This window comes from Furipterus horrens, unplaced genomic scaffold (assembly GCF_987537825.1).
Source record: "Furipterus horrens unplaced genomic scaffold, mFurHor1.1.pri manual_scaffold_9, whole genome shotgun sequence".
NCBI lineage: Eukaryota > Metazoa > Chordata > Mammalia > Chiroptera > Furipteridae > Furipterus > Furipterus horrens.
Genome location: NW_028327179.1, coordinates 24,047,055 through 24,061,474, shown reverse-complemented (window position 1 = coordinate 24,061,474; position 14,420 = coordinate 24,047,055). Strand labels below are relative to the sequence as shown.

General features: G+C 36.5%; 1 protein-coding gene across 1 annotated transcript in view; it reads right to left on the bottom strand.

Moving 5' to 3' along the window:
• THSD7A (thrombospondin type 1 domain containing 7A) overlaps window positions 1-14,420 on the bottom strand; it is a 268,582-nt gene that overhangs the window by 163,802 nt on the left and 90,360 nt on the right. The window contains exons 4-5 of the mRNA XM_090286859.1: window positions 7,796-8,044; window positions 4,657-4,838 (exon numbers count right to left, since the gene is read on the bottom strand). Of these exons, the coding sequence (XP_090142985.1) occupies window positions 4,657-4,838; window positions 7,796-8,044 (431 nt within the window). The remainder of the gene's footprint in view (window positions 1-4,656; window positions 4,839-7,795; window positions 8,045-14,420) is intronic.

The window sequence follows — 14,420 nt, the reverse complement described above, 5'->3', positions numbered from 1 at the left end:
GAAATAGGATAAATTATGAAACATATTCATATCTTCACTAATTTACCTCAACAAAGTGTTTATAACCAAACTTTATATATCTGTTTTTATAATCATGTGATCCTAGTGACATTTTTACATAAGTAAATTTTAAAATCTTTTTATGTTTTTCTATAAGTTACATCTATATAATGATGGCATAGATAATCAAAGAAACATGAAATCATTTCTATCTTATGGGACAGCTTTGATATATTTCTAGCAAAATAGAAAGTGAAAATACACTACTATATTTCCTAAATGGTTTAAGGACTGTAGCAGGGAACATGTAGAGAATCTCTGACACATATTTCTGATTGAGATGTTATGTAAAATATTCTCACCTACCTGTTATTTCAAAAGTGAAGAACAGGAAAGGTGCAGCATTAGCCTTCTGTATAGTCTTACATTTACTTTCTGAAATAACAGGGAAATAAGCATAGTCTTTTCTTTTTTTCAAAACAGCTTTGACTAAAGTAAGCTGGTTTGTGGCAATGGCAGATAAAAGACTACCATTAGAAAGAATTTGCATTTCATTTAGAGATAGTGACTATTTTTATTCTCCTTATTTCACTGCAGAACATGGGAAAACATGAGCTCTTCATTCATCCTGATCCTCCTTCCCTCCATCCACCTTCCCATGGATCCTCCAGACCTTTCTGCTGGTGTATCTCATTCTCTACGTCATCCTACAGGCTCATTGTATAGACTATCTTTCTTAATAACCTCAAATCCCACAGACCTTATCTAGATTTCACTGTGAATTATTAGATATGTTTTCTACAAAAGAATATTCTTAAGTTTCCTATAATATAAATCACGGCAAGCTTCATGGTGTTTTATAACAGTTACTTTTGGTTTCTGTCATTTAAAGACATGTTCAATCTGTTTCAAATGGATGAATTTCTTAGATACCATAGTTAAAATCTTTCATTTTACTTTGTACTTATAAAAAAAATCAATTCATGCTCATGCATTCAATGATCAGCAACATTTCATCAGCTTTCTGAGGCTTATACCAACAACCCCCCTATGGTAAGGCTTCTTCTGTCATTTTCTGATAAGGGTAGATTTCATGCCAGCATAAGCTGGACAGTCTCCACAGCCCACTGGAATTCTGCTCAGCTGGCTGAACAGAAATTGGCAAGGGTGTTACTGCTAACTCTTCTCAGTTGTCAGGATTGGGAGGGTTACCCATGACCAGAAACAATACATGCATAAAATATGGACACTCTCCAATATCAAGTAGATGTACTTCTCCTGTTGTCTAGATATGGGATCACCAATACACATTCTGATGATATAATTCAGTTGACACAGATAAGGTACTAAGATGTGAATATCATACATTACATTTTGAGTACTTTAATAATATTTCAATTTTCTGGAAATTAAATATATTAGTTCCAAGGAGGAAAAATTTTATGGCCTGGTAGGGTGTGAGTCAGTTAACAATAGTGAATACCTCAATGAATAAAATTATTTAATGTGACCCTGTTCTTGTGCTAAGGTGGTCATTGCCTGTATAATATGATGTAATATGATGTGTCAAGATAATAAAGGAAGGTATTGTGAATTTCAGGTCACCTTTTTTCAGCATTTTTATATCAAGAAATTTTATTTATGAGTTAATGTATTTTATTTTGAGTTAATATATTTTTAATAGCTTGGTGACATGTGAAAACAACTTTCCTAGAACATGTAGTGTGAATCTGCCAAAACAACAGCGTAGAATTTGTTCTTCAAATTAAATATAATATAAATTGCTTTTGGGGTAGGTCGTTCATGGTAACACAGTCAGCATTTCTTGAGATTAGTACCTTCTTATTAGAATCGATGGAGGGAGTTATTTTGAGAGGTTTCTCTGTCTTTATAAAGTAAGCTTTCATTCTTTCATATTTATTCAATGAAGATAGACTGAACATTCTTCACAGCCCACAGTCAAATTGTTCTTCATTCACACATATTTATAGTCTTTACACTGTCATCCTTGGGATGAATAAGTTTCCTATTGAAAAATGCTAAGTGCTTCTGGGGGCAGCTCATATAGTCTTAAGTTCAAGAAAAAAAACCTGCAACTTTTAGGAAGAATCAACTGTTTTTGCAGAGACTACCAGATGATTATTAATATTCTTAGTATCTGAAATGAAAGGACATATTCGTAAGTTATTCATGTTACATGCTTACATGATAAATACTAGTTTCAGAAGAACTGATTATTTCCATATTTACTGATCTTTGCTTTGGCATTTGCTTAGTCCAACAGATACATCTAAACAATGATATTCTTTTTGTTTCCCTTTTTTTGTGTGACTTTTATTTTTGGTGCTCTGCTGTGTTTTGACAGCACCAGAGAATCTCCATGACAAAATGATTTAAAAATATATCCAGTTGCATTTCAGAATTCTGAAGGCTCTTCTGAAAGTAATAACCTGCAGGACATAATTGACATTGAGAAACTAAAACCTGATATGCCTCTAGCAATGAAATTATACTACCCTGAAAGAACTGCTATAATAAATCCACCTAAGAGTGTTAAAAATGGAGCCATTAAAGTGGCCAAGAAAATATTAATGTACTAAAATTACATGTTTTATGCTACTTCTTACAACTTCAAGACCCATTAGTAGTAAAATGTACCCCTAGGCTAGATTCTTAAATGAGTTGACATGTATGTAAAGTTAGTGGATAGAAAACAATTAAATTTGCAAGCTACAGATGCAAAACCTCAGTGCTTATTTTCCACGGATTGCTGGTGTGACTCCTTCCTGGGGAGGCAGAGGAGTCATCTCTTCTTCTGTTTTTTGAAACACCCACTTGTCTTGGTTCTTGCCCTTCTCTTCTGGTCATTCTTCATCAGATTCCTTCACTGCATATTCACTCCCTCCCTTTTTTTGGTCTTTCCTCTGTTGATGTCAACTAATGTCTTTACTTTTATTCTTTTCCCTTTCCAACCAACATATTTTCTGGGAAATAGTATCCTATCATACCTACAACTTGCTAAATGTAACATACTCATTTTTTTTCTGGCAAGGTCTCTCCTTTGTTTTTGCTTTACTTTAATGGTGTGCTTTAAGCCATGCTGTTCTTTCTTGCATTACTGACCCACTGAGCTGTAAACACATACTCATCATCACTCAGCTCAAGTGCCACTTCCTTCCCCCATGAAGGTTTCCATCATTATGAGCTTCCTACAGTTATTCCAAAACTCATTTATAATGTACAGTATATTGTATTATACTATTGGCCTGTTTGTGCACCCTCCTGATGACCGTAAACATTTTCCTGACACAAAATTTGTATTGACATTTCTGTCTTATCACCGTATACAATTTTTGGAGCTCTGTTGGCAACTAAAATATATATTTTGAATGGATTAGTGACAGATGTCCAGCTATCCTTCAGGTAGAGGGAAATGGATGAGGGTTAGCTTACAGCATTGTTTAAAAATATTCCTATTCGGCCCTGGCTGGTGTGGCTCAGGCTCACTGGATTGAGTGCTGGCCTGTGAACTAGAGGGTTGCCGGTTTGATGTCCAGTTAGGGCATGTGCCTGGGTTGTGGGCCAGGTGCCCAGTGGAGGGCGCACAAAAGGCAATCACACATTGATGTTTCTCTCCCTCTCTCCTTCCCTTCCCTCTCTCTAAAAGTAAATAAATAAAACCTTTAAAAAAATTCCTATTTGTGTGGACTTAAAAGCTACTAATTGAATGTAAACTTGATTGAATAATGATTAGAATTTCAGAGTAACATTAATATATAATAATATACATGTAGCCATGGCCTTGTTGAAATTATCCTTTTGTACATCTATTGCATCTGGTCCAAAACTGAGATTTAAACAGCAATATAAAAATTAAGATGTGTTGAATTACAGATTAAAAAACAGTTATGTCTTTGTGTTAAATAATTTTCTTTACTGTAGTTTGATTCTGTATTTATCCCGTATTTATTTCATTTAAACTCAAATTGAAATTTTCATTTGATACAATAATTAACATATTTTCATGTTATTTATATTTCATATAATAGCAAAAGGAGGTTTTTATTATAAGCAGGTTTTATTTCTTATATAGAGGAAAAAAATCTTGGGCTTTAGAATATATACTTATGCATATACTTACAAGGTAAATTTTTATTCTATTTTTATAATTAATTAGTCCTGCTAAATTTTGCTCAGAGCCTAACATTAGAAAATTTTTTTAAAAATAATTATTTTTGTTTATTTTATTTTTAGAGAGAGGGTAAAGGAGAAAGAGAGGGAGGGAAACATCACTATGTGGTTGCCTCTCACTCGCGCCCCCAACTGGAGACCTGACATGCAACCTACTCATGTACCCTGACTGGGAATCAAACCAGCAACACTTGGCTCACAGGCCGACGCTCAATCCACTGAGCCACAGCAGCCAGGTTACATTAGAAAATTTAATGAGACTTGTCAGTAAATCAGAATTGATCAAAGATGGAATTGAATTAAAATTTTACAACCAAGATTTAGATTACTGTTCACCATGGTGGTTATCAACCATGATGTGAACAGAAATATGGCTATTCATGCCCCAGATGGCCGGATATATTTCCCTCCAGCATCCCATGCTCAGTTTCCATGCATGATCCTTGAGAAGAATACAAAGCTTACCTTCTTTGTCCTTGTGGATATTCAGGTGTGAGAGGAGGTTTTCATTGGTCTGCACGCAGTACACCTCTCGGGTCTGGACCCCTCCTCCACAGAGGGCCGTCTGGTTGCCGCGCCTCTTGTCCTGCTGACTGAGCAAAGGGTCCACACGGCACTCAGTCCACTCCGTGGGTCTCCAGCCATACCTGAATAAAGAGAAGGCCATTAGCAGCAAACATGTTTACTGAAAAAACTTTGCCCTGCTCTTTTCATATTTTTTTTCCTTAAGAAAATTAATCCAGAAAACACTTCCCTCTTGACTCAATCACAGACTACCACATCTATGGTGCAAGTTCAGATTCAATATTATCTTCTCTTTATCCTCAGCAGTGCTCCATTTAAGGAGGCATTAAATTTAGAATGATCCTGCTTTAATTGCAATTACTGGAAGTTGCTTATAAATATTTTATGAAAAGATCGCATAATGCTGAAAACATGAAATTTTATGTTCAGTTAAGCTGAACTCAGGTTTGCCCTTTCTTGATACTTACAAACAAAAGAGAATAGAATCTGAAGATAGAAAACATTGTAAGTGGTGATCAATCCAAACATTTGTTTTGCCTTTAATAAAATGCATGAAAATTGCTTCTTCACACTAGATCAAAATTATAATTGTGTGTTAGGATTAAAAAATATAACATTAACAATTGAGAGTTTTTATTGTTGAGAATAAGAGTGTTTTTCTGTAGCACTGGGATGAAAAGAGCTGACAGTTCTAATCAGTGGAACACAGGAAAGACGATCTGTGATTCTAAATTAAAGCGCCAATCGAGATTATGATGTGGAAGAAATGTCGGGAGCTTGTCAGCCCAACACGTGCTTCAAGGAAGTACTCAGGGAACCACTTCCCGATGCCACCGAAGATAGGAGGTGATGGCATTTCTCCACCTCAAGGAAAATGGATATTCTAAAAGCACAAAGAAAATGGCTTATGTAGCACTTTGTGCCACTTTAACCAAGATGCTTCCTTACTAATCAGATTAACCGCCAGCATAGGTACAAATGGGTGTGCTAATGCGGGTCTCAATTAGACAAAAAGGCTAAATGGGCTCTCAGATGTCTGATCGAGATGCTTGGCTTTGTCAATGGTAAAGTTTCAGGACAGTAAAGTTCACTTTCAGGACCGTTTTTCATTTTTATAAGTGGGGATTCATGGCTTAACCTCAGAGATATAGAACTGGGGGTATCAAGGAATAATGTTCTTGACACATGTTTATAAAAGAAGTACAAGCACTCAGGTTAATTCTAAAAACATGGATAATTGATGCCTTGGATGAAGGGGGTGGAAGTGAGGAAACTAAAACCAAACTGATCATTCATTAGGGAGTTAAAATGAACACTTTATATTTTTATAGAATGGAGTCCCAATTTTGGTCATCTTAAGGAATCCTATGAAAGGAACAAATTTTCAGTAATTTAACTTGGTTACATGTTCTAAAACTGCTACTCTCCCAAAAGGAGGAGAAGAAAGCGACTTAAAATATATCTTTATTTCATTAATGGTGTTTGAATATCTGAGCGGAGAAAGAATAAAACACCTAGCTCAAGACAAAAACTAGAGGAAACTCACAGGAGACAAAACTCTCAGGAGATCCAGTCAAATTCCTCGAGTCTGTTCCGGAGGAATATGAGGGAATATGAGTCAGTGTTGGGGGGGGGGGTGGAGGGGACAGGAAGGAGCTCTCTGGGGTTTTCAGTCACTTGTTACATTAGGGGAGAAGGGCAGTTCCCAAGGGCTGTAGAACTTAAGATCTCATAGAAATTATCACTGTCTTTGTTATTGTTAATGTTGTTGTTGGAAGAGTAGTGAGAATAGTAATCTTCCTCCTCACTGGTTCATGAAGTTTGAGCTATATGCATGTTCTTTACATGTTTGGAGTATTCCAGAGAGGCTCCTAATGAAACTTGTGTATATCTTTTGAGAAACTAAGATTTTGAAAGTTGTTTTTATAAATATTCCATTTTTTTAAATTATTTATTTATTTTTCAAGAGTGGAAAGGGGAGGGAGAAAGAGAAACATTGATGTGAGAGAGAACACATATATTGGTTGCCTCTCATATCTGCCTCGACTGTGGACTGGACCTACAACCCAGGCATGTACCCTGACTGGGAATCAAATCACAGACCTTTTGTTCTGTGGGACAATGCCCACCAACTGAGCCACAACTGTCAGGGCTAAATATTTTATATTCAGATTAAACTGAAATGTATTTATTGCCAAGGTAATTCACAGTAATAGCTTAGAAATGATATTTTTAAGGACAAAAAGATTATGGATATATTGTCCAATACTTCAGAATTAGTCTTATTTATCTGAATTCAATGAACATTTATCAGGCACTTACTGTGTGTCAGGCCCTGTGATACAAGCTTCTCATTAAAAAAAAGGAGGGGAGTTACTGGAGGGAAGGGAGTACTGGGTGGAGGGGAACAAAGAGGAAAAACTGAGACAACTGTAATAGCATGATCAATAAAACATACTAAAAAAAAAGAGGGGTGAATAGGGACAATCTTTGACCTCAAGGAGTTTATTATTTTGATGTAGTATTTTACTCTATTAAATAGGATTTGCTCTATGCAGCACTGAATTTTAATAGGACTTGCTCAGTAAGCAATAGGTACCTATATTTTGAAAGTTTATTTTACCTTACAGAATGGGGTTGACAAAGTATGGCCTGACAACCAAATCGAAACTGTAAATAAAGTTGTATTGGAACATATCTGCACCCAGTTACATATCGTCTATATCTCCAATGGTAGAGTTCAATCACTGTGGCAGAGGTCTATGTGGTCCTAGTACATTTGCCCTCTTCCCCTTTACAGGAAAAGTTTGCCAACACCTATTATAGAAAACACATAAACAGCGATTTGCTGATAAAACTCCAGCCTTCATGGAGATTTAGAAATACAGTTTGTTAAAGACACTTCTATTCCCTAAAATCATTTTTTAGTATAGTATTTGTAAAAATATATTTTATTTTTCCACTTAAAATTTGTAAAAATCACTGTACCTCTACCTACTATTCAGGGAAACTGAACAGCTGAACAAACATGCAGGTCAGGCAGACAGGGCAGCAGAGGCTGCAGTCCTTATCTACTCACGTGGCACAGGGGGCAGCTGCGTCTCCTTGAGGCACGCAGGCTTCTTTTTCCTCTAGTTCTGGACACTCTTTCTCGCTGCCAATCGGAAACTGCCTGATGACCCGTGTCCTTACACGAGTGCCTTCAGGGGACACCATATCGTGGCATGTTTTTGAGCAGAGGCTCCATTCTGACCACTCTGACACCTGGCACTCTTTGGTGATCACACAGGACTGGAAGGTCATTGGCAGCTTCTCCTGCTGACAGAATCTGCAAAAAGAGCATTGATATTCTCATCTCAGTCACACAAGCAGTTATGAACTTGGTCTTCTGCACTCCAGAGTGAAATCAGCCTGGGCATTTTTATTTCTACTTGGAGGTGAAATTCTAATTTCATTGAAAACACATCAACATTTATGATGTGTAAAAGCAGTTAGACTCAAAGCTAAGATTTGTATTTCCTCCTATTTTGTAAAAGTTGTTAAACTATTCATGGGAAATAGAAAATAAAGGAACTAAGCAAAATTAGCTGAAACTAAATTTACCATATTATTCATTTCCTTCATTCCGTATTTGTTTTAATTTAGAAAATGAGAAACCAAGAACTGTTAACATATGATGATTTCCATTATGTTTAGTGATTTAAATAAACATGCCTGACTAACTTAATACAATGTTGCTTTAAATAGAAAACTTAACTTATTATTAAGATGATTTTTATTATAATTTGAAATGTTAGTTGTCACGATTATAATGTATGCTTATACAAATACATCAACTTTTCCACTTCACACTTTAATACACTGTCTACATATAGATATCTTAATTAAATACATCATAAGCATTATAAATATAAACTTTTTATATTTCTATTACTATAGATATATCCTCTAAATAACTTTCTAATATTTATCAGTAAAATAATTTTGTCCAAACTCTTACCTACCTATGCCTTCTTGAATTACAGGGATGTTGAATTTTAAATTGTAACATGCATATACAAAAATAAAGATGATGCTATGAATGTCAATGACTAAGGGCACATGCACTTTGAGGAAATTCTTGGAATTGAATGGCCTTGTGTTGATCTTAGGTGATATTCAATGGTGCATGTTTACAAGACACAGGCAGTCTGTCGCCATGATAGACCCATTTGCTCCAATGGGAGAACACACAGATAATTCTGCTTGTCATGCAGGGGCTATATTTAACTATGGTAATCAACCATACAGAGAGGCAGGTCTACTTTAATGTAACGACTCACATTCATTATTCTTAATTCTACTGGCATGTGTACAAAAATTGCACTCTCAGGAGACAGAGCTCAAAGGGTCAAAAACAATTTGTCTGAGTTGAGAGGCCTGGGAAGTAGGATCACGCAAGACTGCTGGTCAAAGCACAGTCAGCTCTGTTTTCCTTATAACAATAGAAAGAACTAAAATCCAATTTTACTAAAATATTGTGTATTGAATATTAATGGTGCATTAGGTACAGCATTGACCACAAAACTTTTTCTGTGATAAGCAAGTTTTTACTCTGATACGTGTGAGTTTATCCATGAAAATCAGACAAAATTTCCAAATGAGAACCTCTATAATTCTTCTCTTAAAAAATTCTCCCTATTTTCTTCATAGGTATGTGTCCTATTCTTCATGAGACTGGTTTCGTACACCTAGTTATATATTATCCTCTATATAGTTTTTATTAAGTTCATATGGTATGTACGGGCAGAGAATTAACTATTCATTTTAAACTTTATAATGAAGGAAACTATCAGTTTATTGCCTCTAGTTACAGTTATTCTGATAACTTGATCAAAGCTGGAATGTCAGCTATGTTACTGTATCAAATTATTTATGATAAAATTACCCCTTTGGATAAATTCTATCTACACTGGGGAAACAACTATAAATACCTGGTAGGGAGTCACAGCTTTAGGCTTCCTTAAAGGTGGCAACTCTTAGAACAGGGATACTTTTCTGTGGGGCCCTTGCAGGCTAGGACAAGGGTTTGTTTTGTTTCCAGAGATATCAGCTCCTGTGGGGCATGAAACTTATAATCCAAGTCAGCTCTTGGGCCTTCCTGATGTAGCACTTACCTTTCTCCATCTGAGCTATGCTTTATGGATTTCTAGGAGACTTTCCAGAAGAGCAATGTCAATGCTACAAGATGATAAGTTCTGGTTTCTCTTCTATATTCTTCTAAGCAGACTAAGGCCAAATGTGGCTTATGGTAGCCTGTGGCTCTTGTATATCTGAAAATTTGTACAACCTACATTTAAAGCTTAACTCGTATTACCTCATTTAATACTTGTGGTAATCCTTTTATGTGGCTATCAGTATTATTTTCATTTTAGAGGGAAGTAGTCTCTGAAATGTTAGGGAATGTATTCAAGATCATATAACTAGTCAGTAGCGGGACTGGAGATCGAACTTTGATTTTCTAAAATCAGAGCCCTATTTCTTCTCACAGTTTAACCTAACTGTAAATCTTAGTTTGTTAGAGAAAATGCTCTAGCTGAGGCTGACACCAAGGTTACTGGCACATTCTGAATCAAGGTAGCATCACTGTTTCACAGCACAGGATTTGTATCATTCATGCTCTTTGCAAATGCACTGCTTGTCCTAAAAAGGAATTACCAATTATGGAAAAGCCAGAAGAAATATATATATTCCTGATAAATGTTACGATTTTCAATACAGGTCCTACATAAGAGAAATCAGTAGCATAAACACGAGGACAGTATTATGTGATATGATTATATAGCTTTTAAGGTATATGATGCATATTATCTATATATCTATCAATCTAGCTATCTATCTATAATTTGTCTGTCCTGTAATTTTCCAACAGCACAAACTGTTATTTCAACAAATGTATATTATGTAACTAGTTCAGAAGTCCAAAGATATGATTACAATAATTAAGTTGGAAGTGTATAATTCTGCCTGGGGAGGCACAGAAGGTTATATGAAGTAAGTTACTATGATGAATTTCAAATAATGTATTTTTCAGACTGTGTTGAAGGTAATTAATAGAGATATGAAAGAAAATAGCTTTTTTGTTGTTCATGGGTAGGGAAAATATAGACTTTTCCTTGGCTTTAATTTAAGACGTTGTGTGGAGCAGCAGAAATAAGAGTGGACTGAAGCCTAGGTCAGATCCAGGACAATTATATAGATCTAGAAAAGCACCTCCTGTGGGAAAGAGCACCACTGAAAGATTCAGAGCAAAAGGCATGATATTGTATTTCATGTTAAGTGTTTACTATGTGCAAGGCATTGGTGAAGCTGAGTGAGATGCCGTCATAAACATGAGGATGACCCCAGTGAATGTCTATTCTGAGCCATGTACTCTGTGTTGTTTTACCTAGAATATCTCATATCATCCTCAAAACTACTCTGTAAGGTGGAGAACCACAGTTTTCTTTCCTTCTCTTTTTTTTAAGATAATGAAATAGAATTGAAATGTCTCATCCAAGTTTAGAAAGAAGCAGAACTGGGATTCTAACTAGATCTTTCTCCTTGTCAGGTTTATGACGGTGTCAACAAAGTCAATGGCCACAGAAATTAAAAGGAGTTATAAACTTAGAAGCTATACAACCTGATGGAGAGTTGAAAGGGTTAAAAGAAAGAAAGGAATCATTTAAAACTTGCAGTTTTGCCCTGGTCAGGTGGCTCAGTTGGTTGGAGCATCATCCCATACATACACCTAGGTTGTGGATTGATCTACAGTTAGGGAGCATATGGGAGAGAACTGATCAATGTTTCTCTCTCACATTAATGTTTCTCTCCCCCCACCCTCTCTCTCTAAAATCAATAAAGCATATCATTGGGTGAGGATAAATAAATAAACAAACAAACAAACAAATAAATAAATCAAACTTGCAAGTTTCAAGCTTTGGTGAGCTTGCCTTGCAAGCTGCACTGTAATTCTCTGAAATGGAGAACATGGAATAAAAAGCAAGTTTTCGGTAGTGAATAAATGAGTTGGACATTAATATCTTGATGTGATATGGACATAGCCAGGACATAACCAGAGAGAGAAATGCCCTATAGGTAGATCCAGAATTAAGAGTCAGGGTTTAGTAAATTTCCCTATGACTTGTATACTTTTAGAAATCATGAGCACATCAGAGTTCAAAGCTAAGGTCACGGAAGTAGCCAGGCATTCACACACTGGGGCTCATTTGAGGCCAACATAATTCACACATAGCCTTACAGGGAACCTCGGTAGGTCCATGAGCACTGAGATATTTACTAGCCTCAGCTTTTCATTGTTAGTGAGACTAAGTTCACCAAATCACTTGTGACTGCTAAATTATTCAGTGGCCTTTCTCTAACCATTCTTTTGTTATTCTAATGCAAAAAGTTGACACTATAGAGCTTAGGGGAAGTATATGTTCTGGTCCATTATGATTTTCATGAAAACATGACCCTCTGGCAAGTCAAAGCCATGGGCTATGCTTCTGCAAGGGCGGCCTGGTGGAAGATACAGTGGTCACTGTGACAGTTCTCTTTCCATTTACGTGCTCTGTCCAGGATACCCCATGTGACTAAGAATGAATGTGGTTGTCCTAATCCTGGCCAGCAAAATATAAGGATAATGCAGCTTAAACCACATATAGAATATTATTATAACTCTATTGATTATTTCAGAAAAAAATGGCGTGGTTTTCAAGGTAGATGCATTTTTTGAATATGATACTGACAGCCGTCAGCCAATAGACAGTCATTTCTGTGGTCCCATATCTATGCTTACATAAAAACAGATTTAATTTTTAAATCATATTCAGAGATTAACACAGAATATAATGCTCAGATGCATTTATTTTTTCCTACTAATTTAGTGTTTGCTTTTTCAATGGAAAAAGTGAATGGACCAAGAGGATTGCCCAGGTTTTCTGAGCCCCCACCCCCCAATTTGTGTCAAGTTATAAAATGATGAGTTCTGTGCTCATAGTCAAGAGACCTGGGATAATCCTCAGTTGCTGCTCTTGAATTGCAGGACTCTGATCAGAGAGAGCTGACTCTGCCCCATAGCTTTTCTACACGGTGAAACTACATTTTCCTAAAAGGCCACTAAGGTCCCTTTCTCTAATAAAATTTAAGACTCTTTAAAGTTTTCATAATTTAACCAATCTTATTTTTATTGGCTTGTGTTTTCAGAAAGAAAAACTTCTCTGAGCTTTAACTATATTCAGTTGCATTCCTTTTTAAACACAAAATTGAATTTCTTGCAACTTACCATTTATTTGTCAATATGAATAAACAGTTTACAAGGTTTTGAACTAATTTTATTCTTCTAAGTGTGCCCTTTCCTTCACGGAATTCAGTAAGTTAGAAGCAATAATTCATTTGAACACAAAATGTGTGCACCGTCAAAACACTTTTTATTTTTTAATTTTTTACTTTTTTAATAAAGGCAGAGGTCTTTCCCTTTGCTTTGATAGTTGAAAATCTTTTGTTGAGCTGCAGGGGAACGTTGCCAAATGGTGTCACCTGCCAGCTGGAGTGATCATATGCTCCCTATTAAAGCTGAGGGCCACATTGCTAGTCAACAGCTGAGTGTGAGGATATCAGCACAGCATGTATTTAGTAATGGGACAAACTGGTACAGCAATGAGGCTTTCCTGGAAGGGCCAGTACATACATTTTCTATCCTTTCACACAGCAAATGCTTACATGCAGCTGGTTCCTTATCACCCATACTGTTCAAGCAATGAACCATAATGGAGACTCATGGCACAATCCCAAAGCCACCCCAAGTGAAAACTCTAGATAGCTTTATTAGACGGGGCAAAACCACCTCACAGACTTCTGAAATGGTGATACCTGGCATGAATCATTTTGGCAATTCTTTTAATCAAAGACATTTTTTAGCATTAAGGATATTTTCCCTCTTTTTAAAGCTCCAACTAAACAAAAAGAGAAGTTAAATATAATCACAGGCATATTTTAGGTTTTATTTTGGGTTATTTCAATGCACGTGTGTGTGTGTGTGTGTGTGTGTGTGTGTGTGTGTGTGTGTATGGTGGAGGGGGCTCCCAGCACCAACAATTAATTCTTAGACAAGAGTGTCTCAGAATTCATCTACCCAGAGAAAGCAGCATCAGGTTCCACAGGTTAAGTGTGTAGACCAATCCAACTGCCCTTCCCCAACTTCAGATGTCAATGGCAAGCCCAGGTTGTCACCTGTGCATCTGACCAACTGGCTATAAATCAGAGGTTCCCTCTAACCTCTCCTTGGGTTCCGTTAATTTACTAGAACAGCTTACACAACTCAGAAAAACATTTTACCTATTCAATTACCACTTTACTATGAAAGAATATAACTTAGTAACAGCCAGGTGGAAAAGAGGCATAGGGCAAGATATGTAAGAAGGGGTGTGGCGCGACCATGTCCTCTCCAGGTACTGCACTCTCTCTGAACCTCCACCTGTTCTCCAACCCAGAAGCTCTCTGAACTGAGTCTCTTCGGGCTCTTATGGAGGCTTTATTCCATTGACCATTGGTACCGATTCAACCTCAAGACCTTCTCCCCTCCTTGGAGGTTGGAGGGTGAGACTGAAAGTTTCAACCTTGTAATCAGGTGAGTGGTTGGCACCACTGGCAACCAGCCCCATCCTTAGGTGCTTTCCAAAAGT